This window comes from Phascolarctos cinereus, unplaced genomic scaffold (assembly GCF_003287225.1).
Source record: "Phascolarctos cinereus isolate Bilbo 61053 unplaced genomic scaffold, phaCin_HiC Scaffold_5;HRSCAF=322, whole genome shotgun sequence".
NCBI classification, from domain to species: domain Eukaryota; kingdom Metazoa; phylum Chordata; class Mammalia; order Diprotodontia; family Phascolarctidae; genus Phascolarctos; species Phascolarctos cinereus.
The window spans coordinates 132,898,774-132,926,274 of record NW_027555958.1 but is presented as its reverse complement, the minus strand read 5'-3'; the positions used below and the strand labels follow the sequence as shown (position 1 = coordinate 132,926,274).

The 27,501-nt window shown below is 35.6% G+C and overlaps 1 protein-coding gene across 1 annotated transcript in view; it reads left to right on the top strand.

Moving 5' to 3' along the window:
• Nucleotides 1-27,501, top strand: part of RNF217 (ring finger protein 217) — a 151,898-nt gene that overhangs the window by 100,819 nt on the left and 23,578 nt on the right. The window contains 2 exon segments of the mRNA XM_020986975.2: nucleotides 3,548-3,712; nucleotides 24,940-25,141. Of these exon segments, the coding sequence (XP_020842634.1) occupies nucleotides 3,548-3,712; nucleotides 24,940-25,141 (367 nt within the window).

Below are 27,501 nucleotides of genomic sequence, written 5' to 3'. Positions count from 1 at the left end.
TGTTTTACATGATTTTCTTAGTACAATTTTCTCTCTGCATAAACTAAAATATAATTTATTTAGAGTGAGTGGGTTTTATAAAGGCACATTCATTTTGGTTAGGTTTCTGGAAAAACCTTAGCAGAAGGCAGTCACAATTTAAAAGACCTCCTTAAAAGTGTTTCCTAGACCCTGTATAGAAGCCAATCAGAATTTCTGCCCTGCTAGGTTTACAATCTATGTTCATATCTCTTGTATTGTTGACTACAGTATTGTTTTATAGCCCACATATTAACAATTGTTACTTTGTAATATCTGGTTATGATATCATCTCAGTCATTCATCTTAGACATTCATTTTTCGTGGTGTGTTTTGTTTGCAGATACCAGCATTGTTAGATTAGTCAAAGTCTCCTTATCACTGTTCTCAGTATCTGCTAGCCATGTTTCTGGGAAAAAGGGATGGAGGAGAGATCTTTTTCTGCAAAGCTCATAGGAAGAAAAAAATAGAGTAGCAGAGGAAGAGAGTTAAAAGATTGGGCAACATGCTCTTAAAATTTTCCTATTTTAGATGCCCACAGGTTTCTCAGTGTTTAGTTTTATTTGGATCATTTTTAGAGAACTTCTTGTTATAAGGGAAAAGTAGAAAAGCTATCTTTTATACTGTTATTAAAACAAGATCATTGAGAATTTATTTTCTATGAAAGTAGCCCAAAATATCCTTAATAGAAATTATCTTCTGTCACATCATCTTGGTATGAAGGTGCCTTTGGGTTCTCAAAAATGCTGCCAATGAGTGCAAATCCTAACCAGTTCTTTCAAGCTTAAAAAGCCCCAAGTACAAGCCCGGTGATAGATAATATCTTCTATCCAAAAATTAATATCCCTAAATACAAAAATATGTATTATCTAAAGGTTTGCTCTTGAGCAACAATTTTTTAAGCCCTTTCAAACAGTGTGAAATAGACAGAAATACAAATTGGCCTTCAGTTCCATAAGGCCTCTTTCTGCTTCCACAGTTGCAGTGGTAGAGAAGTGGAAGCAGAAATGGGGATCAAGTGTGCTTAAAATCACAAATTGTATTCTGTGAATATAACCATTACAGCTATTGATGTAACCTTTTTCTAATAACCCAAAAGTGGCTTACTGAAAGAATAGAACCAATTTTATATTGACATTATGTTTTTTTCTTTTTTAGCTTTTATTTAGTATTTTATTTTCCCCCAGTTACATGTAAAGACAATTTTTAACATTCATTTTTAAAACTTTGAGATCCAAATTCTCCCTGCTCCTCTCATTCTCCTCCCATCATTGAGAAGGCAAGTAATTCGATATAGGTTATATATGTGTAGTCATGCAAAATATTTCTACAATAGTTATGTTGTAAAAGAAAACAGACAAAAAAAACTTAAGAAAAATAAAGAAAGTAAAAGAAAAAGCGTGCTTCAACCTGTATTCAGACATCATCAATTCTTTCTCTAGGGATGGATAGCATTTTTCATAAGTCCTTCAGAGTTGTCTTGGAACATTGTATTACTGAGAATAGCTAAGTATTGACATTATTGTTATAAATAATCTTAGAGAATTGTCTGTAGTAACTAATTTCAAAGCCAACTTGCAATCCACTGTGCCAGGCTGTTCTCAGTACTCCCCTGGAAACTCTCTAAAACTCTTAAGTTTCAGAGCAGTTGCTAATCTGCCTTGGTAGATGGTGTTTCCCCTCAGGTAGTTCACTACACCAGTGGAATCCCATCCTTAGACTCCCCAAAATGTTTTTTTTTGTTTGTTTTGAATGAAAACATAAAATAGGAGGTTTCAGGTTAAAGGGGAAAAGTTCCTAGGCTTTCTTCAGAAAAATGATGAGTTGGCAGAATTGTTTCACTGTGAACTTAACATCACATACATTGTATATATACCTGGTATTTCCAGTATATACCTGGTCATTTCCCCATGCCATTTTCAAAATAAGCATAAATAACAACACTACTTGAAGATGATTGCAGCTTTTGCACCAACATCAATTGCATAAGTAAATTCTATGAAAAATTTGGCAGGATCCTCTGAACTGTTAACATATATTTTGAATTCATTTAAAAGTGAGCACAAAATATGACAAAGCTGTAAAATATGGTTTGTAGTTAAGAATAAAGAGGGGCCAAAAGCATATAAACTATTCAGAAGTATCACATCTCTATATCTTAAGTACTTTATTCACAAAATTTGGAAAGCATTGAAACCATGGCCTAATAACCTATTTTTTGTTTATTTTTAAAAATTTATTATTTACTTCTAATTAACAGGCATTTATTTTCTTTCCTTCCTGCTTCCCCTTCCCAGTTTAACAACAAAAGAAAAAGAAAATCCTCATAAAAATATTCATGGTAAAACAAATTCCCACATTAGCTTTCTTAAAAGTGAGATCATTTCACTGTCCAGTGCAGTCAAAGAAATAACTATATAATGATGTTAAGGACAACTTTCACCCTGAAGCCAACTGGAAGAACATTTTAAGCAAAATAAGAAAAGAAAATCTCTTCCATATAATTAATACTCTAACTTCTCTATTAAGGCACCTTTTAAGTTCATGCTTTAGGTGCAGTTATCTGTTCACATGATCATTTTTTATTTTGGTTTTAGTATTGTTGAATGCATGCCAAAAATGAAGCTAGTTTACTGAATTCTGCTCTGAATCAAGTAATATTGTAGTTAGTTGAACACTGAAATGCACTAGGGATAGTGGATAGAGAGTCTGATGAAAATTATCAAGCACCATATTCTGGTCCTACCTCTGATACAATTCTGGTGGTGTGACCCCAGACAAGCTAGTTAACTTCTCAAGTCCCTCAGGCAGCTTTCTAAGACTACAAGAACAGCTGCTGATTTTCATTGATAAAGGGAGTATCCTAATCCAGGAGTTCTCTAATACCTTTGAAATCACAAACCATTTTTGTTTGTTTTGTGTTGAAATCACAAACCATTTTATAATACTTTTGAAATCTAAACCATTTTTTAATGGTGTTCATTTGTTTTCAGTATTGGCTTAGTGCTCATGAATCATACCATACTTTAAAAAATAAAGTTGCAGTGTTGAAAGATCTATTCAGAAGAATATTAAACCAGAGGGTACTACTATTTTACAACCTTAGAATTTCCCCCAGGATATGGGTTTGTCTTATATTTCTGATCTACTCCCTTTCCAGATGGTTTTCAATCTGGATAAATTATAAGACACTGGGGAGGTTCAGGGTCTGTTTAAGTGGCTGTTCCAGGTTAGACTTAAGATTGGAAAATTATGTGACGCCTAGCATAAACCTTAGAACTAGCCTCATTTTTTCTAACAGATTGAAGAAAAGTGTTTCCCCTTTGAACCATATAATATTAATTTCCTGTTATGGAGTAGTTAGGTTTGTTTTCATTTGAACTAAAAGTTATTTTCTTCAATTTCTGTGAGTTAGATTTGAATTCCTTTTGTTGTTCCCTCTCCTACCATTTTTTTTTCATTTTATGAATATCCTATATGGCTACCAAGCTAATTATCATTGTCCCTTATTTTCCTTTTGTTTACACAGATCCAATGCCCCATTTGCCAATTTGTCTGGTGTTTTAAGTGCCACTCACCCTGGCATGAAGGTGTTAACTGCAAAGAGTACAAAAAGGGAGACAAGTTATTACGTCACTGGGCCAGTGAAATTGAACATGGTCAGAGGAATGCCCAGAAGTGTCCAAAGTGCAAGGTGAGTTAACCAACAACAGGAGAGAGATGAAATGAATAGAACATATGAATTACATTATTTTTACAGTTGTAAAGAAGTTCATTTGTACTTAGCCCAGTGCCTGGTGTATAGTAGGCACTTAACAAATATTTATTAATTGAATCAATGAAAATCAATAAAATCAAAATCAATAAAATAAAATCATAATAAAAATCAATAAATATGCTAGCTCAAAAAGAGGTTGTAATAAATTGAGTGCTTTTTTGAAAAAGAGAAAATCTACTTCAAAAACAAGTAATATCAATTAAAAAGTAGAATTTTATTAAAGGAATAAGTTTGATATTTTTGATGAGCTAACATATAGCTCTCCTAAAATATATTTCATTTAAAATAATTTTACACTGTACAAGGTTTATTTAAGCAAATAAGAAGATACATGTATTTTTCTTCTTTTGTATTAATGTAGATTTTATGGAGGACATAATTAAATATTAATGTATCAGATTAAGAATTAAGGAAATACACATTTTCTACTTTTCTAAAATGTTGAAATCCTGTATAGAATATCTTTAATGTATATTAAGAGTTAGAATGATGAAAGTAAGGATTCTTAATATGCAAAATGCATTTTTTGCACACTTAATTCTCAATTATTCATATACTGGTTATCTAGCTATTGAGTACTTCATAGTCTTTGCCCCATTTCTCCCTTCTGTTGCCTACCATCTATCAAAAGGAGAAGAAAAGAAATTGTTCCCTATTTGTATTAGTTAGCAGCTGTCATAAAAGTTTTTTTGAGGGGAAGAAGAGAATAGCCCAAACTAAGTAATCCCTCTTTTTACATAATATCAGATGAGATATTACTTATATAAATTTTCCATGGCCCTTTCTTGAAAATATCCATATTTATCATGAATAGAAGCAGTCAAGTAGAACTATAGAATTTGCTACCAGAGTTGTAGTAGTGGATAAGTAACCTGACATAAGCTCAGGTATACTGTGAAGTATTTCTGATTAATGTTGGAAATACATGGGCTCAAATCAGTGGATTACTCAACAGTAAAAAATAATGCTTGTTGAAGGAATATATAAATGTAAAAAACAAAGCAAAAAAACACTTACTGTCCATAATGTTTTCTAACTTGTTTCCATAACACTGATTTTTTCACTCAAATAAGGTGATCCTGAGTTTTATTCACTATTATATTACTACCTTATATGTGATGCTGTTTTAGTGATGTATGGCAAACTAGAAAACATTTAAATTAATTTTGATGTTTAATTAGGGATAAGTGGTTTGAACTCTGTAGCTACCATTTCATATTAGCCATTTGACTAATGAGTCAAATTCACCATCAAAAATGGAAAGTCATATAATTTATGCGTATTATTTTGCAGTGTGCAAATGGTATAATGCATTCCAAAAATATTCCCAGAAATCATCTTGTTGGAATCCCAGTGTGTTCCTATTTAGAACTCTGTGTTAACCTAAGTAGTAATAGAATATTTTATATAAATCACATTTCAGCACAGTAGAGATTGTACATATGAACAGGAATTGCTTCATGTTTGCAGTGTAGCATTTGGAAGATGGAATCCAATAACTTTTGATCTATAGCAAAGATGAAAATAAAAGTTCATATCCTATAATTCTATAAGACTCATTGAGGGAGACAAAATGTAATTACCCAAATATGTTATTACCAAAGTTTTAATACTGGTCACTTGAGGCAACATTTGCCTGACAATGAACAAATATTTTATGAATAATTCAATGGGTATAGATATCCAAATTTGGGGTGAAGTGGTCACTCTTTTTCATGTGCCTATTTAGTCATTGATCATGGCCAACTTTGCAAAACTAAATATCATGGACTATAATAACTATTGATCAAAAATTCAGAGGTAGTCAGATCTTAATGAACTTTGGACTAACCTTCAGGTTAGACTAGATAGTATAAAAGAAGGTTAGGATACCTTTTTTCTGTCAAGGGTCAATGAAGCTCAGAAAAACAAAATTAAGGTCCACATACAATTTTTTAAAATTGGAGTTTTATGAGTAAAGAAATAGGAAAAGTAGAAATAGGTTTAACAGGCATAAAAAGCTTCCTTTTAAAGAGGAAGAATTAACTAAATAGAGCTGGGGCTCTGAGGCTAGAAATCATTGCTCATACCTGAATCTCTACTAGGGCAATTCTTCACCCCCAATATTGTCTGATGAACTGAATTTGTCTGAAGGCTTTGCTTGATGTGTTGCTTCTGCCAACTTTGAATTTTGCCCTCCTGATTTCCACTTCTTTAATTTCGTTTCAACTTCTTTGCCCTTCGTTATCCCTAAACTTAACTACCTCCTACATGAGAGCTCTTCTGTGATTCATGTCCTGCCCAACTTGTACTGTCTTCTGTGCCAGTCTGAAATACTGCCTGGGATGAATTATTATTGCCTGAGCCTGCCCTGTTAATGCTCCAAACTAACAGCCTGGTTCTTTGTACTAATTCCTGATAGCTAAGAAGAAACACAGACAAAAGGAGAAAGATAAAAATGGGAGCAGAAAATGAAAAAGGTTTCCATAGGAGGATAGGGTAGAATTTTTATGGAAAATTCAGTTAAAACATAAAGAACACGCAGATAAATAAAAAGTGAAGATACTAAAATTAGAATGGAGAATGAGTACTGAAATATCCAAAAGATTACACATTTCTCCAAATCAGTATTTCTAGACAAAGGAAATTTAACCAGCATCTGAACAAATATAGAATGCTGTGGCTTCCCAAGAGAGTATGGGACCACAAGAAGTTCCAGAATGGTTCCAAAGGGAAATGAAAATCTTAAGAAAAAAGTTAGAAGGAATGTTGCAAAATTTATTGAGTCTATTACAGGAATAATCATTAGAATGGAGTCTTTTGCAAAGATAATTAGTAGAATAGGAAAACTTGACTCTTCAGTGTCAGATCTCTCCAAAAAAGTGAGACAACAACAGATGTGGAATACCAATATCTGTATTGAAAACAGAAATGAAGTACAATCTGGAAAAAGAGAAGCAAGAGGCAATAAAGTTTAAAAAAGAACACATGATTTCTAAACAAGTAAAAGCCATTGATCTCAAAGATAGACTGTGTATAAAGAATCAATTATTTACCAGAGCATAACACACTGAAAAAGCTGAACATGATAGTGCAACAAATAATAAAAGGAAACTGCTCAGAACTAAATACAGAAAACAGAGCACAACTTGAAAAATCTATAGATAACCTCTAGGAGTGAGGAGGTGGGGTGGGGAGAAGAACCTAAGCTTTAAGACACATAATAGCTAAACTTAATGGTTCCAATGAGAATCAACAAATTCTGTAATAAACCAGGAAAGAAAAATTCAAATATAAAGGAAAGGAAAATCAAATAATGCAAGGCTAATCTGCATTTACTAGAAACCTCTGAAGGAAATGGAAAAAATATATTTCAAAACACAAAGGAGCTCAAAATGTAACCCAAAATGACAAATCCTGAAAACCTGAAGCTCAATTTTAAAGAGGTGGATATTAAAGAGAGACATTTGAAACATTAGGAAGGGGTAGGGGGAACAGATTGAGCAGATTATTTGACTGCAAACACCCCAAACAAAAGAAATATAAGAAAGGTAAATGAATACGACTACCAAGGAAAGAGTGAGTAATGAAACAAATCATAGCTAGAAATTTAAAAAAAGAAATGACCAGAAAGAGAAACAAGCCAATTACATTTATATAGAAAAAAAACCTAGAGGGACCATTGGGAGATTTCTTTTTAAAGTACACAAACAGATAAAGATAAAGTTAAGTTTTAAAAGTTAGAGAAATAGTGGTAGAGAAGCAAGCCCACAGCATCAAGGGCTAAATCTTGCAACCCTCCTACACATGAATCATTCTGATATGTTATGTAATTGTAGAATGGGAGGGTACATAAATGGGGAAAGGAGACATGTAAGATAAAGGGAAACGTTTGATGTATTGTAATCAAGTCCACAGGCAACAAAGGGAAGATTCAATTACAAAATATTAGCTGGAGAATTATTTAGGCTTATGGCTACACTGTGCAAATATAATAAAAATGACAATAGTACAAATGTTAATGTACAGTTTTAATGCTACACCAATGAAGGTACCAAGCAATACTTTATGGATGTAGATAAAATAATAACAAAATTCATTTAACTAAACAAAAGATCTACAGAATTAAAGGAACATCTAAAGATCTATGACATTAAGGGAAATAATGAAGGACACTGTGAAGGGTGAATACCACTTCCAGATTTCAAACTATATTATAAAAAAATGTTAAGCAAAACCTTTTGGTAGTGGTTTAAAAAGTTAAAAGATAATCAGATTATCTGTGTCTTTCACAGTTATGGATAAAAGATGAATTCTTAACCAAAATATAGAGGCAATTATGAAAAAATAAAATGAATAATTTTAATCACATGAAATTGAAACTCTTTTAGACAAATAAAATTAATACATATAGAAGGAAGCAGTTGACAGGGAAAACAATCTTTGGATCAGATTTCTTGGATCTATCTATAGACATAGTATGTGTGTATAAATATACACATATATATGATATACAATATATAGACAACTATCAGAAATAAAAATAAAAGCCATTCCCAATAGATAAATGACTAAAGGATATGAACATTTCTTAAAAGATGAATTGCAGACTCTTAATCATGTGAAAAAATGGTCCACATCACTAGTAATAAGAAAAATATAAATCCAAATAACTGGAGAGAACAAAGATAGATGGAAAGATGCTAGACTAAACCAAATTGTACACAGAAGAGTGCTGCTACCTGCAGTTCAGCTATTAAGATGCTGTGGGATTGAGTCAATAAGATATTTAAGGAAGGAAAGATACCAAATACATGGAAACCTCTCAAATCTTATTAATACCCCCCAAAAAAGTAACTGACATAATAGCAACAGCCAAACACTACGTGCCTAATTTCCGATTTGTATAAAGTTTTTATGAGAATTACCTAGACATGTATTGAGGTCTTTCTTTATGGGTGTTTTAATAAGGAAAAAGGAGGTTTTTGTGAGGGATATTCCATAGTAGACCAATCTTGGCCATCACACAATTTTTGAAAAATATAGAAAATACAAGATTCCACAATACATATTGTTTGTTGATTATAGCAGTGTTTGATTTAGTAGAGCAAAATTTGGCCTTGAAGGCTTTCTTTCAGTAAGGCATATCCAAACCATACATCAAGTCCTGGAAAGGACACAAGAAATTTAACCTTGTTCAACAACCTTCTAATCATAAATATCAGTTGAAGGATAAAACAAGGAGATAAATATTCACCAAAGATGTTTACCACTGTCATAGAGGTGGCCCAAAGCAGAATTCAAGTTGAAGAGTGAGTACCTATTGATGGTGAACTCCTCTAGAAGCCTCTATTTAACCAATCCAGTGAGCATTTGTTAAGCAACAAATGTTAAGCAGATTCTTCTCTTTCCCTCACCCACTATGTCCAGGCATTTGCTAAGTTCTATCATTTTCATTCCACAGCCTCTCTCACAGCTTTTTATCTTCTCTCTAGTCATGCATTACCCATTCTAATTTGGTCCTTCATCACTTTTCAACTTGAGAAAGAAAATTCATTATAGGGCAAGAAGGTTGAATAAAAATCCAGCTTATGTATATTACACCTTTACCATGATATATAGTTCTTATAACAAGGTTATATACTGGGAAAAATGTAGTCTGCACAGGTTTGTTTCATTTTTCAAATATGAAAAACAAAGGGCAGAATGTTTCTATATAATTTCTAAATGGAAGAATTGCAATGAGCTCATTATTAAATATTGGTGTTTATTTTTTTTACCACTAACCTAATTTGTTGTATTCATGTGTGCATTTTTGCTATTTAAGAAATAAAGAAGAAATTAAGTTTCACTAAATTAGTAAATAGATCTGGGTGTAAAATAACAGCAATCTAAATTCTAATTGAGGCAGCTAGGCAAGAGATACAGTGGATAGAGTATTGGTCTAGGAGTCATGAAGAACTGAATTTAAATCCAGTCTCAGACACTTATTAGCAGTGAGACCCTAGTCCAGTCACTTAATGTCTGCCTGACGCAGTTTCCTCAACTGTAAACTGGGAATAATAAGAGCATCTACCCCAGAGATGTTGTAAGGATCAAATGAGATAACATTTGTAAAACACCTAATTCAGTGCCTGACACATACTTAGAGCTTAATAAACACTTGTTTCTTTCCTTCTCTTTTTCCTAATAGAAATAATATTTCTTTTCTTAAGTGGATTGCAAAATTCTCAAAAATAGGGCTGTTCTTAATTCTTTATGTGTTTTATTACTTGTTTTTGTCTCATAGCATGTCTCATAGCCTTGTTTATATCCAAGTGTATTTTAGAGGATTCTATATACCTACCTCAATCAATCAATGCAAAAAAAAAGATTGGGTTTTTTAAAATGTATATAAACAAGCTGTCTACACATTATGCTACCTTTATCAGGTTCCAGTTCCTCTTTAATTGGGTCAAGAAGGGAGCAGGAGGTTCAAATAGCTGGAGAAATTTCAGCAGATGTTCAGTATACTATTGAGGATTTCAGTTTGGCCCCTGAGAAGGAATCACTGGACAAGTAACAAATAATGCATATAGAAGACATACCAAGATCAAACCCAAATGCAAACAAATACAGAAAAATAGCCACTCAAGGGAAGAATTAGTTTTAAGGAGTGTGACCACTGGCAAGAAAAGAATCAAGCCAGCTACAGAATTAAGGATGTTAGTAACCCAGTGTTGCAAATTAGTTATCCCCTTTGCCACATGTGTCAAAATATGTCCCTCACTACTTTTGTCCTTTAAGTTTGATTTGTGTTCACTTTCCTCCATGAATCCCCTACATATTTATGGGAGAGTGTGCCCAAGACTTTTAGTGAGATGGAGTTTGTAACAATCATTCTTTCTATATCATTTTAGTAAATATCTTTGTAAAAGCTAATTGTCTGGTTGACTAGTTTATAATAGGGAACATATTGGTAGGAGATTGTGAGCAACAGTATTAGACAATATTAGGACAGTATTAGAAATCCAGCCCCTCAGGAGTACCCCTAAAACCTTCAGAGAGTAGTAGTTAGCCACTGTCTGGGAACGTTACCTACCAATGTGAGTGGGACTTGGGAAGTGGGGTAGGGGGAGGAGGGCTACACATGAGAATCAGGCTGAAAGCAATATCATCACAAAAATACTCCATAAGGCTATTTCATCTTGCTTCAGTGTGGTCTGAATAGCAATTGTTCAATAAATATCTGGCTTTGCAAACAAGGTGGTAGTCTGAATAGTTGATCCTGGAGCTTAAATATTCTGAATAAAGACATAAGAATAACATTTGGTCCATTAATGATAATTCATCACACACACATACACACACACACACACACACACACACACACGAACAACAGCAACAACAACCCTTTAGACATAATCTATATTTATCATAGAATTATGGGAGAAATAATATCCCCTCTGATTTGTATTTAGGGATTTAACAGATCAGATGTCATTGGTGAGCTTCTGAGTATTTTGGTGGATTAGAGGGACCTGGTCTGATATGGATTGTCTCTTCGTTTCAAGTGGAACTGGAACAGTACCGCTAAATGGCCATAGGCTTTTGAGTGGGCATGTTTCATATGTGCTTGATTTTTCAAGAGTGCTAAACTGTCAAATATTGGGTGGCTATAATCATAACAGGATTTTAGATAAGAGAAAATTAACATCCTTGAGAAGAAACTAAACTACATACATGCATAACTCTAAATTTGTGGTTTGAGAATATGCTTTTTAAAAAGAGTATTTGGGGGGGATGTTCAGTATTGTCACCTTTGTGACAATTGTCACAAATTGTCACCTTTGAATATAAACTCTGAGTTCCCTTAGCAGTAGTCAAACTAATTATCCAGTGGGTAATCAGAGTTCACAACTGGAACTTGGTTAGCAGATGAGAAAAGTAACTGCTCTTACACTACATTAACCCTCTCCTTGTGGGTTCATTTTTCTTTCTTGTGTAGAATAACAGAATATTCCTATACCAGCAAAATGTTCTAATTAATAATAGTATATACCATTCTAAGAAAATAAAACATGAGGGTTTACATTTTGCAAAGTTTTTATAAAAAGAATTTATTGATATCCCATATTTTTATGTCACCCTCATTTCCCCTCCTTCCTTCACTCATCTCCTCCTTACTCCCACTCCCAAAGAGATATCCTTTTCAACAAATAATAAAAACAAAAAAAAAGTTAAAAGGTTCAGCAAAACTAATGAACACATTAGCCAGTTCCTAGAGTTTATACAGTGCTACATACCTATAGTTTCCTATACCTGCAAAGAAAGGAAGGGACTTGCATTCTCAAATCTCTTTTTCAAGGTCAGGATTGGTCTTTATAACAGAGGTCAATTTTGATCTGTTGTTTTCATTTATTCTCTTGTAGTCATATATATGACACATATGATGTATATATACATACATATATAAATAGATATATCTTCTCTGGATTTACTTATTTACTTTGCATCACTTCACATAAGTCTTACCATCAGATTATGCATACATACAAACATACATACACATATACATACATATATATGTTATATTCATATATAGTTATATACATGCTGTAACACTATATATATATATATGTATATATATATATATACATATATATACATATATATATAGTGTTATAGCATGTATCCTCCCACAATCCATAGATCTGGAGTTGGAAGGAATCTCAAATCCTGTCTTAATCCAGTCCCTTCATTTTGCAGATGAGGAGACTGAGGCTCAGAGGAGTTAAGTGACTTGCCTATATGTAAGACTTAAGCCTAACTAAGGGTCATTCATCTAGTGCCTATATGAAGTAGCACTTGAACCCAGATCTTTCTTGATCATAAGTCCAAAACTCTATCCATTACCATCACACAACGCTTTAGGACCCAGAAAACATTAAAATCTATAGAGCCACATAAGTATATATGCAATATGCAGGAAGGTTGTATCATAAAATATCTGGTTAAAGTCAGTTTGTTTATTGCATTTTCAGAAAGATCCCCTATGTGACCAGACCAATTGTTTTTTGGGTTGGTTTTTTTTTTTGAGAGCCTATTGGGAGTGAAATTTATTACAACATGCCATGACAAGAAGTCAAAATAAATATGAACATGTGCCTAACAGCCCTTACAAATCATTATATAAATATGTGTATGTTACAGTACAAATAAGCATTCAGGATCTTGGGATGCTGCAGGTCTGTAAGAGGAAGACAGTGCTTTTCCTCAGGAAGATTTCCGTCCACTTTCTGTTCTTGCCAGGAGCGGCTGTGAAGGAGAACAAGTGATCACCATTCTACAAGGGTACTTAGGAGAATTAGGAAGTAAGCTCAGACCTCTTCTATACCACTCATGGCTTGGAGTAGCTAGGGTTGGCTTGATTTACCCAAACAAAAGTTCTTAACCTTTTTTGTATATATTCTGGACCCCTTTGGCAGGCTGATAAACCCCTTCTCAGAATAATGTTTTTAAATGTTTAAAATACACAGGATGACAAAGGAATCCAACATATTGAAATAGTTATTAAAATATTTTAAAAAACAACAGCAACCAAGTTCATGGGCCCTAGGTTAAGCCTGGTCTAGAAGGAGAGACAGTAGTTGTAGTAAGAGTGTGTCTTGAGTGTGTATCCATGTGGGTATGTCACATTTCAGATGCCCGAGTCCTCCAAAGTGTGGAACTTGCTGTGTAATTCTTTCTCTTGTTAGGGAATCATGATGTGTGAATTATGGGAGGGAGGAGGACAGGCCTGTGATCTGATTCCTAGAATTACACACACACACACACACACACACACACACACACACACACACACACACTCACACACTGGCATGGAGGGAAAAAAAACCCCTAAGACCACATTTTGTCTAACAGCTTATTTAAATAGTCATCTGAGATCACTTCTAGGATTCTGTTTCATAAGAAAAGTGGCATGCATGATAGACATCATATATATATAGGAGCAGAGGAGTGCAGAGTAAGGGAGCGTTTGCAATAATATACAGTTTTAAAAAGTCACTTGCCAGGTACAAGGGCACACATCTATGTTTTCTGCTGCTAGGAAGACTGAGGCTAGTCAGGAATTCTGAGCTATAATAGAATTAGTCTATTGCCAATATGATGAAACCCAAGGAGCAGAGGGCCAGCACAGTGTCTAAGGAGGGGTGAAATAACCTAGGTCAGAAGAACAAAACAGCTTCAGGGCTTTTTATCACTTTGGGGGATCAGGCCTTGGATGGCTACTGCATTTTTATCCTGGGTGAGATAAGGAGGAAGAGGAGAAGGAGCAGAAGCAGAAGAAAGAGGGGAAGGAATAATGGAGGGAAAGAAGATTTTATACACACATGCACACACACACACACACACACACACATATGTGTGTGCGTGTGAAATATTACCATCATTAATCAGACAAGGCTTCCTGAATTCAGAACTTGACAGAAGGATATGCCTAGACACTGAGAAGAGAAGAGGAGACACATCTTTTTCCTCAGAATACTGCATGAAAAGACATAAAAGCAGTAATGAATGAGTTATCTTCAGGATGTATGTACTTGACTGAACAAAAGCTGTGATAGAGAGGAATAAAAAAATGGGATTGAGAACTGTTATGGTTATTCATTAGTGTCCAGTTACTATTGCCTAAGTGTTTCTGTGTGTGTTTTAGGGAAGATTTCTCATGAGTAATTATTTTTTTACATCTCCAAATACCTGTAGTTGGATCTTTCCATCTCAAATGTTGCTAAACACCTTCATTTTACTGAAATGAGACATTTAAAAATTTGTGGGGCCCTTCACTTTTGTCATCCTGTAAGCCTTTTGTGAGGATGTTTGGGTAAGTATTACAAAAAATAAAAACCTGCAAATAATTGAGGATGGTTAACAAAGACATTTGCTGGTGATGTTATTCATCAGTGCCATCTACTGTCCAATTTAGATTTAGCAATGATTATTCACATATTACTAGGATCATAGGATTATAGATTAAGAGTAGGAAGGAAATTTAAAGGTCTTTTAATCTAACTCCCTCGTTTTAGATAAAAGGAAAGTGAGGGTTATAGATTTAAATTTCGGTTAAGTAACTTGTTCAAGATCACATACATAGAATAAAAAGCAGATCCAAGATCCACTAATTCCAAATAGAGGGCGTGCTGATGTCAGTCAAAGAAAAGAAATCTTCAGAACGTTGGAAAAGGGTCAGTTATAATAGCAGTGACTTACATTTACATAACACCTTTACATTTGCCAGGTGCTTTATATGCATTCTCTTATTTGATCCTGGAAATAGCGTGAAAGGTTAAGGGACTTGTCTGGCCACACAGTGTTAAAACTTATATCTCCCTGCCTTCTGGATAAATCTCTTTCATTCCCCTCCCAGCTTTGATCTTGGCTTCACAGATTTTGCCACCATGCCTCAGCTGCCTCAGTACCTAGGGCCTCCTTACCTTGGAACATCCCTCCATCATATAAGCCCCCTTTTCTCCTTAATGACTTCTTCCTGGGGCTTCCATTTAGAGGATGGGCCCAGATCAACCATTCTTTATTCTGTTTCCTACTTTGCTTTTGCTTTTCCTGACTTCTTTACCATCCCTCTGTGCCAGCATCGCATCCTCATCCCTGCTTTTCTGCTCCCTTTTGTTTTTTTTTCTATTTGAATGTCAGCACTTTGGGGAAAGGAACTGCTTTTTTTCCCCTTGTATTTTTATCCCCCAAAGTTTAGGACAGTACCTAGACTTACAGAGTAAGCTCTTAATAAATGCTAGCTGTCTTGCCTTGTCAATCTACTTATGCCACGCTGATTCTAAGGAAGGGAAAAAAAAATATTTTGCCTTACATAGGACCATACACACAAATACATTTTCCAACAAGGTATCTAGGAATATCTTCAATTATATACTTACTGAATACTGTACTGTACCCTGCAGAAGATACAATAAATATGACAGAATTTCTACCTTTGGAATTTTACATTACTTTCATCATCTTGATTTTCATTTTGAGGAACTTAGAGTTTATTCTTTAAAAAATAGTGAATTATTGAAGGTTTTGAGTAAGGGAGGGACATGATTCAAACTACTTTAGAAGTTGGATATGGCTGAGATAATTTGGAATAAATTGAGACTAGAGCAAGGGAGGCTACTTTAAGAAGCTATTGCAGTAATCTAGGGATAAATAATCAGGATATGACCTATAGCAACTAACAGTGGGATTGGAAAAAAGATGATGGATTCCAGAGACATTGCATGTGTGAAGTCCATGGAATGTGACAACTGCCCAGATGTGAAGCAGTAAGCTAGCACAGAGTCAAGAAAGTGCAAGTTGTTTAGGAGTTGGAGGGAGAAAATGGGAGTAATCAGATTACATTTTCAGGAGCACAAGCTACCTATAGGGAGAGTGGTGGATACACAGAATTAGAAGGAATATTGCTAATAGGGAATTTCACTATCTAAACATCAGTTACTAATCTCTGCTAAAAAGAAGACAAAAGCAGAGCTGCTGATCAATTCTTTTTTGTTAATACATTTCTCCAGAGATTTAGAAGAAGCAATGACAGGAACTATTATTCTGGTTGTAATTCCTGACTAATAAGGAGAAATTTGTTGCCAAAGTAGAAATGAAAGTAAACTTAAGAGGAAGTGATCTTGTCATATGAAAATTGTTGATAGACGAGGCAAAGTATGACACGCTTGTTGCCAAGACCCTGGGAGAAGGGAAAGGATGGTTGGGGTTCCCTTGGATAAGATTTGATCAAGAAAGTCACCGTTCAAAAGTGATAGGCATACTCAAGAATGAAATAATGAAGACAAAAGTGATTGCTGTAAGGATGAAAATAATGAAGCAGTCCAAATAAATCACAGTTGGCTATCAAGAAATTTTTAAAATAAGTACAGAAAGTAAATGTGAGGGAACAAGGGAGGGAACAAGCCTTTATTAAGCAACTATTATATGCTAGGCATGTGTTAAACAAGGGCAAGTAACTTTACATAAGTATGAAATCTTACAAGAATATCAATAATGCTTTAACTAAGGGTATGTTTTGTAATAAAAACTAAAAATAAAAAGATGCTTTTTTAAACGGTATAATAAATTTAACTCAATTCAAGAAGCAGTTATTTAGAATCTACTCCGATCAAATGAGATAATATGTGAAGCACTTGGCAAACCTTAAAGTGCTACATAAATGTTAGCTATAAGTATAATAATATACTAGGTACTGAGGTTATGGACACAGTAATGGAAACAATAATAGCGAGCGAAGTGCTTAACAAATATTATTTCATTTGATCTTCACAACTTTGATAAATAGGTACTATTGTTATTCTCATTTTACAAAGGAGGAAACAACCCTAGCCCAGGGTGACAGTTGTTTGAGCCTGGATTTGAACTGATACCTACCTCATTCTAGTTTGTGTTCCATCCATTGTGCTGTCTAGTGGCTTCATGGAACTTACATTCTATGGTGGGGGAGGCAGGAGGCTGGAGGAGGGGGGTGTTGGAGGGGAAAGGATTTCCAGAAGAGATCAGGAAAATCCTCATGTAAGAGGATGCACCTGAGTAGATCCTTAAGCAAATCTGGTGATGCTAAGCAGTAGAAGTGACGAGGGAGAGCATTTTAGGAATAGGGGGAATTCCTAGTTCTGCTCCTTTCTCCTAGTTTTCTTATCTGTATGATCACTCCTCAGTCTCCTTTGCTGGATCTTCTCATTAAACCATAAACTCGGTATATCCCAAGGCTTTGTCCTGGGTTCTCTTCTCTTTACCCTCTGCACTATCTCACTGGGTGATCTTATCAGCTTCCATGGATTCAGTTCTCATCTCTGTGCAAATAATTCTCAGATCTCTTTATCTAGCCCTGCCTCTATCCTGACCTCCAGTTTTACATCTCCATCTGTCATCTCAAACTTGTTGGCCCATAGACTTCTTAAACTCAACATGTCCAATATTATACTCATTATTTTCCCCCTAAGAACTTCCAAACTTCACTGTTACTGTTTTTTTGTTTGTTTGTTTGTTTTGTTTATTTGTTGAGGCAATCAGTGTTAAGTGACTTGCCCAGGGTCACACAGCTAGTAAGTGTCAAGTGTTTGAGGCCAGATTTGAACTTCACTGTCATTGTTGAGGATACTGTCAGTCACCCAGTATCACAGCCTAGCTGTCATCCTTGACTCCACAGTTTCACCTCCTGTGTCCAGTCTGTTAATTCCCCCTTGGCAACATTTCTTGTATTTGCCCCATTCTCTCCTCTGACATGGTTATCACCTTAGGGCAAGACACCATAGCTGTACACCTAGACTATTATATTCGTTCTCCCTGTTTCCAGTCTGTCTTTAATCAAGTACATCCACCACTTATATATCAAAGTGGTCTTCCTGAAATGCAGGTGCAATTGTTCAGTAAACTCTACTGGTTGCTTATTACCTCCAGGATCAAATATAGGCTTTGAAAGCTTTTATAACCTTGCATCCTCTTCCCACTTTTCCAATCTTCTTCTACTTTATTCACTTCTATATAGTCTGTGATCCAGTGATACTGACCTCTGTGCTTTTTCTCACATAAAACATTCTCAACTCCATGTATTGTCACTGAATGTCCCCTATGTCTAGAATGCTCTCCCTCCTCATCTCTACCTCCTGGCTTGCCTAGTTTTCTTCCAGTCTTATGTAAAATCCTTCCTACTGCCAGAACCTTTCCTAGTCCACCACAATATGAGTACTTCCCTTTGAGATCACCTCTAAGTTTTCCTGTATCTATCTTGCTTCTACATAGTTGTTTATGTGATGTCTCTTTCATTAGATTGTGAGCTTCTGGAGGGCAGGGACTATTTCCACCTTGTATCCTCAGCACTTAGTGCAGTGCCTAGCATGTGGTCAACACTTATGAAGCTCCTAATGATTTGACATGACAGCTATTTAAAGGCACAGAAGTGAGAAACAGAATGGTGATATATAAGGAATAGAAAGTAGGCCATTTTGGCTAACATATTGGATATGAAATAAGTCTGGGAAAATATACATGAGCTTGATTATGAAGGGCTTTAATTCAGAGGAAGGGAGGGAGGCTTAGAAGATCAGAGAAGTGACAGGACTATTGCAGTTAGAGGAAGTGATGAGAAAAAGATGGAGAAAATTTTTTGTTGCCAAGTCATACTTTGCTTATTTCTCCATAAAGGAGAATGATATCTATAATTTGAAATAGAGAAGAAAACATTTTTTAAATTTTCTATTATTGTCTTTTGTTTTAATATTAGCTGTATTTCCAAATATATCCCTCTCCTCCTTAACTAAAAAGCCATCTCCTGTAGTAAAGAATACGGCAGCAGATAAGAGTCTGGAGTCAGATGAATCATCTTCCTGAGTTCAAATCTAGTCTTAGATAATTACTAGCTATGTGACCCTGGACAAGTCTCTAAACCCTGTTTGCCTCAGTTTCCTCATTTATAAAATGAGCTGGAGAAGGAAATGGCAAACCACTCTAGTATCTTTGCCAAGAAAATCTCAAATGGGTCACTAAGAGTTGGATACGACTGAACAACAGCAACATAGTAAAGACTAATAGAGAAGAGAAGGGAAAGTTCAGCAAAATTAACCGACACTTCAGCTGAATCTGACAGTATTCAGAGTTTTGCACTCCTAGTTCCCCACCTCTGTGAAGGGAGAGATGCAAAAAAATGGGGGGTTTTCTAAATATACATAAAATACTTAGATCAATAGACATGCAATTGAGATGGTAAATGGGGCTGTAGAGGAATAGATTGACATATCTCATCCAGGAATAATGGATTGGATCTTGGTTCTTGGTTCCAGAATGGAGAACAGGGGCGCAGTTGGGGGAGAGGTAGGATTGTGGGGAGAATAAAGTAAAATAAAGCATACCTAAAATAGTGTTCCAGAAAGGCAGTCACCAATCAGGAGAACAGTACCTCATGATAGAAGTGCCTCCAGAGCACAGTCTCTAATATAGGTTGTGAAGCAAAAAAAGTGTTGGAGGAGGTGGCCTGTGAGGATGGAGTGAAATGAAGCATGGCTGAGGTGTTCCTTAAATATTGTTCCAGAGAGGCAGCCACCAAAGGCAGATGGAGAGGTAGGGCAGAGTGGAAGTTCTCCAGGATGTGGCCTGTATTTATAGGAGGCTGTGGGGCAAAAGGATCACGTGAACGAACTGGAGATCTTTAGTATGAAGAAGAACATTTCTAGAGGTTACACAGTAGCACTTTGTGGGTATCTGAAGGGTTATCATGTGAAAGACAGTTTTAGCTTGTTTGTCTGGGACCAGAGGGCAGAACTAGAACCACTGGGTGGAATTCGATTTAATTCAACAATATTCTTTCAGCAGCTACTAGGTGTGTGTGGCTGTGTGTTGGACAGAAGTGGGAAGTCACAAGCTAAAGTAGCAGATATCTATGTAGAGCTTTGCAAAACCTTCACATACTTTATCTAACTTATTTATCACAACAACCCTATGACATGGGCACTATAGGTTTCTTGTTTCATTGTCGAGAAAACTACGAGTCAGAGAAGTGACAAGATTTGCCTGTGGTCCCAGAGCTCATAAATGTGGGGAGCAGAATTTTAGTTCACATCTCCCTTGTACCTTAAGTCAAATGTTCTTACCACTATGCCATGCTATCCAAAAGAGAGGAGAAAAATATAGTATGTGTGTGAAGAATGCAAAGTGGAATGTGATCTGGGCAAAGGAGAGACAAGAAAGGTGATAGAAAAAATTTGAGAGACAGAGAGAGTGAGATTAGTTCTGCTGGGGGAAGAGTCTGAGAAGACTTCATGGAAAAGCTGACATTTGTGCTATACTTTGAAGTCAAGGAGGGACTTCAACAGAAAAAAACTTAGGAAGATGGGATTCAGAAGTATGTATTCTAAAAATTGGGGATGGAGTAAGCAAAGATGTAGAAAGGGGAGAGGAAGAAAAAGAGGGAGTTTGAAGATGCAGAGTCTACAAAGGGGAATTTTAAGAGAGAAGGATGGGTGGGTTGTGCCAGATTGTGGAGGAGACTGTGTTTTTGAATTCCAGGGTCAAATTTTTAAACATTATTCTATAGCAGTGGGGAAAAGCTGAAGGTGTTTAAGTAGAGTAGTAATATGATCATGGCAGTGACTAGAAAGCAACATAGGAAATGGACTTGGAGGTAGGAAGACCTGTGTTCAAGTCCTGCTTCAATCACTCACTAGCCATGTGATACTGGGCAAGTCCCTTAACCTCTTACAGCCTTGGTTTCCTCATCTATAAAGTGGGAATGATAATAGCACCCACTTCATAGGAGTGTTGTGAGCTCACATGAAGTAATTATGTAAAGCATTTGGAAAATTGAAAACATTATATAAATGTTAATGATTATTAACCAGAGTCATAACTGACAATTTGTGCACTTAGGATGAATGACACAAAACATTCTCTAAAATATTCCAAGGGAGTTGGGGTTTTGGGTGGAGAGATGGCTGGTTGCTGGTTGGCAGATAGGCCTAGAAATTCACATGAGATGTGGTGGGTTTGGAATAACCATCTTATAGTTTCCTATTTTAACAAATTATTCTTGCTAACTAGATGCTAAGTTCATTTATTTCTAGGCCACTAAATAACTGCTAGTACTGTCAGGACCCTAGCACCCTCCCAAACTTAATTGTCCTGGGAAAAATCCTTTTTGCCCCATTCTAGTTACAGATATATGATAACCAGCCCTCCCCATTACTCTGACATATATTTACTATTCATAATGAGTTCTATGAACTCAAATATATACTAGTATAATATATAGTCAAATATACATAATCAAGTATTATTAGATACTCATACATGCTTCTACCATAAGAAAATAATTTTTGCTAGTGAGTGGTAGAGATATCATTTGTTAGTATCATAATTTCTAAAGTAGTAGAAGCATATGCCTCCATAAAGACCCAGTCTGTGTGACTAGAAGGATGGTGGCACACTCAAAAGGAAAAAAAAATAGTCATTTGAAGAAGGTGCAAATATAGAAGAAAAGATGGGTTCCATTTTGGATATTTTAATGGAATATTCTGATGGAGATGTCCAGTATGCAGTTAGTGATTTGGGACTAGAATTCAGGAGAGTAATTAAAGCTTGCTATGTATAGCTGGTAATCATATGCATAGACATTATAAGTGAGCCTGGAGGAACTGATGAAATCACCAAGAGAATATAAAGAGAAGAAAATAAAGCCCAGGACAGAACCTTGGGTACCACAACTATTTATTTATGTGCATGTTGTATTTCCCTGTTGAGTGTAAGATCATTGAAGGGACTATTTCCTTTTTTCCTTTGTATTGCTAGTACTCAACAGTGCCTTCTTGCACATGGTAGGTGCTTAATAAATACATTTATTCAATTGAATTTAACAAATGAAATTAATAAAGAGTAGTCAAAGAGGCAGAGGGGAAATCAGGAGAGAACAGCAAAAGATAGTAATCCCATCCTTAGCTCTGTATTGAAGGAAGGCAGCAGGAGGATAGAGAACTGTCTTGAAATCAGAAAGACCAATGTCTGAGTCACCTGGGACACATACTAGTTATGTGGCCCCGAGTAAGTTACTTAGCCTCTTATTAGTGACAAGGGTAGCTTTTTAAGACTGTATGATAGATGATGATCTACATTGGCAGAAGAACTTTCACAAGGAGCCTCTCTAACAATAAAATCACAAGTCTGGGGGGAAAATGGCAAGAATAAGGAAGGTAATAGTTCTACCATACTCTGCCTTGATCTGACCACATCTGGTATACCATGTTCAATTCTAGGTATTATATTTCTCAAAATATGGTATAATTTCAGGGTGGTAACCAATCACAATTTCAGGGGGCTAATGAATTTCTGAACAAAGACCTGATGAGCTTAGCATGCAGATTGAAACAAACATATTTAGACATGGCTAATACAGGAATTTATCTTGCTTGATTATGCATGATCTCATTCTCTCACATTTTCTCTAGCAAATTGTCCTCACTGTCACCCCTGCTGCCTACAAAAATGCCATGTCTCTTCTATTCTTTAAAAAAACAAAAACTTCTTACTTGATCCTACCATCCCCATTGATTATTGTCCTATATTCTCTTCTTATTTACTATCTTACTATTATCCCTCCTCCCTTTTGTAGCTAAATGTCTTGAGAAAGCCATCAGTGATCATGGCCTCCTTTTCCTTTCATCTCATTCCAATTGAAAGCCTCTTCAATCTGGCTTTCCAACTCATTCAATTGAAACCTGCCTTCTCTAAAATTACCAGGGATTTCTTAATAATAAAATCTAATAACTTTTTTTCAATCAACATCCTTCCTGATGACCTCTCTGCAGCCCTTGATGCTATTAATCACCTTATCCTCCTGCATATTCTTTCCTCTCTAGGTTTTTGTGACACTGTTCTCAATCTCCTTATATAGACCACTCCTTTTGAGTCTGCTTTGCTGGTTTTTCATCTACGTAGTGCCCAGTAGATATAGGTGTCTCTCAGGGATGTGATGGAGCCAGTTAATACCAGCTTCTAAAGGCCAAGTGTTAAATTTTCAGTGTAAGGATTTACACCTCAGACATCAGCAAGTGCTACAAATGAGAGCTTGATCTATTGTTTTGTTGGTTGTCTAGACTTAGTGGAGAAAATGTTAATGATGCATATTAAAAAAAAAGGGTATTGAGTATACTGAGCTTGTTGTTAAACATTTATCAGCACACTTCTAGACTATTCCTTCCTCTAGACATCACCTACCCCCTACCCCAAGGCTCGGTCCTAGGTCTCCTTCTCTTCTCTTTCTCTACTGTCTTCTTTAGTGATCTCACCAGCTTTCATAGGATCAATTATTATCTCTATACAGATGATTCCCAGATCTATTTTATCCAGCCTCTTCTCTTTCCTGAGCATCAGTAAATCCATCAGCAACTGTTTTTGGACATCTCAAACTAGATGTCTTGTAAACATCTCAAATTCAACTTATGCAAAACAGAACTCATATTTTCCCCATATTTTCCCTCCCTTCTTCCCAACTTCCCTATTACTCTTGAGGATACCACCATCCTCACATTCATCTAGACTCAAAACCTATTTCATTCATGACTCCTCACTTGTACTCATCCTACTTATCCAATCCCTTATTGGACCTTGCTGTTTGTTTCTACCTTCACAACTTTTCTTGCATATGCGCCCCTCTCTCCACACTCACAGAGTCACAACCCTATTTCAGGCCCTTATCACATCTCACTTGGATTATTGCAATAGTCTACTAACTGAACTCTCTGCCTCTAGTATCTCTCTGAAGCATGAATTTCATCCTGATCATCCCTTAAAAATGTCCCAACCCATTACCCCAATTCAGCTGCCAATGTGGTTCTTCTAAAGGATAAGTCTGACCATGTCACCCCTTACTTGGTGAATTCCAGTAGCTTCTTTTCCTATGAACTATTATTGGCATTTACATGATAACCTGATCACTTCCTAATTTTCCAGTCTTTTTATACTTTACTCCTACTGGCTATCCCTCATGCCTGCAAATGGTTGGCTGCCTCATAGATGCCTCTTAGTTTCCTGCCTCCTTTCAAGACTTAGCAGAAATATTACCTTCTTCAGGAGACATTTGCCAACCACCCCCACCCCACTTTATGCTAGTGCCTTCCCCTCTCAGATTGCTTTCCATCTACTCTCTATTTACCTGGCCATTTATATGTTGTCTCCCCCATTAGAATGAAAATTCCTTGAGGTCAAAGACCGGGTTTTACCTTTCTTTAGATCCCTAGCCCTTAGCATAATGCCTGGTACTTAGTAAAAATTTAATAAATGCTTGTGAGCTGACAGACTTACTTAAAATATGAGTTTTTTTGTGAAATTAAACTATCTGGCACAAGTACAGCTTTGGCCAGGTTTGATTTTATCATACATACATACATACAAAAATACATGTGTTCATGTATATGTGTGTATACATATATGTATATATGAAACAGAAAAACTGCTTGAGGCTCTGACAATAAATAGATATACTATAAAATTTATTGATAGATTTTTTTTGTATCTATAAACTTACAGTCAACTTTTTTCCAGATAATTTCCTAGGTTTTAATTTAATTGATATTTTAATAATTTTTTCCCTCCTCTTTTTCTTTACTTCTGTTTTGCTGATAAAGATCCACATCCAGAGAACAGAAGGATGTGACCACATGACCTGTTCACAATGTAACACTAATTTCTGTTACCGCTGTGGGGAGAGATACCGCCAGCTCCGCTTCTTTGGAGACCACACATCAAACCTCAGTATATTTGGATGCAAATATCGCTACCTCCCTGAGAGACCGCATTTAAGGAGATTAGTGCGAGGCTCAGTATGTGGTAAGTATATAACAAGATTTTCCAGAAGTCTACCACATGAAACAAATAATTGAAATATTAGTCTCAAATTTGTGAGCTAGAGAATCAAATGAAAATTCAACTGAGTTTATATAATTCTCTTTGGCACCCTACCTCCATTGTTTCAGTTAGACTATTTTCTTTTTCTTACACACAAACAAGAAATTAATTTGAAGTCCACACTTCACACAATTTCATTTCTCAGGTGCTGACCTTTTAAACTTTTCTTTGTAGGCATCAACAGCATTTGAATGAATTGATGTCTTTCAGAAAGTAAGGTGGTATTACACCTTTATGGGTAAAGAAGTATATCTTAAAAGATATGCTTGGGTTTTATAATCAGGATTTTGTCTCAGTTGCGTTTCTTTTGTGTTTTTCTCCATCTGTACTATAGACCGTTCTCTTCATGCCACTCTTGTTCAATGGCCATTGCTTTAAATTACAGAAGATTAGGGGCAGCTAGGTGGCACAGTGGATAGAGCACCAGCCCTGAAGTCAGGAGAACCTGAGTTCAAATCCAGCCTCAGACCAAACATTGACACTTACTAGCTGTGTGACCCTGGGCAAGTCACTTAACCCCAATTGCCTAAAAAAAAAATTACAGAAGATTAAAAAAGAAGAGGATTTTGCTTTTGTGGAAAAGAGGACCCTTCCTCCAAATCTATAAATCAAATACTTGCTATTTTTAGAATATTTTAGAGTATTTATGGGACTTTTATATCATGTTTCTAAAAACCTAGGAAACGTTTTCTTTGACATTTCCCCCACCTTTCTAATTTTATGACAAGTTTTTTTAACCAATTACATTGTGTTCTCAAATGAAGGTAACAATACAGACTTTCATCATTGGGATATGGATTTATTTGTAGAATCCATTTATGAATCCATTTACAGGCAGCTTATAACTGCAAAGGATGTATATATTGAGGATGCAATAGAATCCCAGAATTGGTAGAAATCTCAGAGATATGTTTCTATATGTTTCTTCCTTTTCACATGCCTCATCTCTACCTTACAGTTCTACCAAATTATTGCTTCATAAGACAAGTGTAATATACTTTTCTTAATCACATGCAGATAGGTTTTTTTAAATAGGCAATTTCTGTGTTTAGGAAGACCTATTCAAATAGGAACAACCTTCTTTAGCTGTATATTCCAACAAAAGTCCATTAAAATGTGCATTTGTGTTTCTTTGTTTATTTGCTCAATTGAGCATCCCAAATGTTCTTTTCAGTAAGCAAAATGTACAAAAGACACAAGCAACAATCTGGACCACTTGTGAGCCTCTTGTTTAGCTTATTCATTACCCAATTTTTATTCTCTCAAGTGGTAGAGAAACAGTATTGCTGAAGGGAGAATAAATTCTTCGTTCCACCTAATATGGATTAGTTTTCTGAAGGATATAGGCTTGGGGATGAATTTTCAATAAATGATGACTCATGAGATGGGTTATAGAAAGAGGAAAATGACTGCAAGTATCTACAGAAAGAACCAATGACATCATGTCACTAAAGAACCAAATTGCATGATCTGAGGATATTTGAGAGCCAGATAGGATACAGTCCTGGAGCTACTAAATTAGAACAAATATTAGAGATTATCTAATTTAGGAAACCCATGAACTTGAATGGGGGGGAAATTACATCTTTATTTTCAGTAATCTCTTAACTGACAATTTAGCATTTCCTTCAACTATGGCTGTAAAAACAAACACTATTATCAGAAAGTTTCCATAGGCTCAGACCACCAAACAGATCCATACACATAAAAAGAGTAAGAACCTCTAGTCTGATATGACCCTTCTCTGAAGAATGAATGCCCTCTATAACATTTTTAAAGAAGTGATTATCCAATCTGTACTCTAAAGCCTCCAGGGACTGAGAACTCATTAATTCCTAGAGAATCTTGCCTCATTTCAAGTGCATCTCTCCTTGAATCTATACTACCTCCTGTTGTTAGACTAATCTTACTAAAATCTGCTTTCATCCTATCATTTCTCTGCTCCAGAATTTGTGGTGACTTGCTACTGTATATCAAATCAGTTTAAAATTCCCTTCCTGATTTTGAAGCACCTCTATAGTCTGACCACATGTTAATGTTTTGCCACTATAAAAATGTATCCTTCATGGCTGTTGGGCTGATCTACTTATTATGCCTCAAAAACAGGGTTGTTATAGTAAAAGAGTAGTAAACCTTAAAGTACTATGTAGATGTTATAACAACAGTTGCTGCTATTATTTTTATCTCTCCACTGTGTTCATAGTCTTTCCCTCTGCCAAAACTGTCTATTCTACTTGAAGCCTTTTCTAATTTTATCAGCTCTTCTCCTTTCAAATAACCAA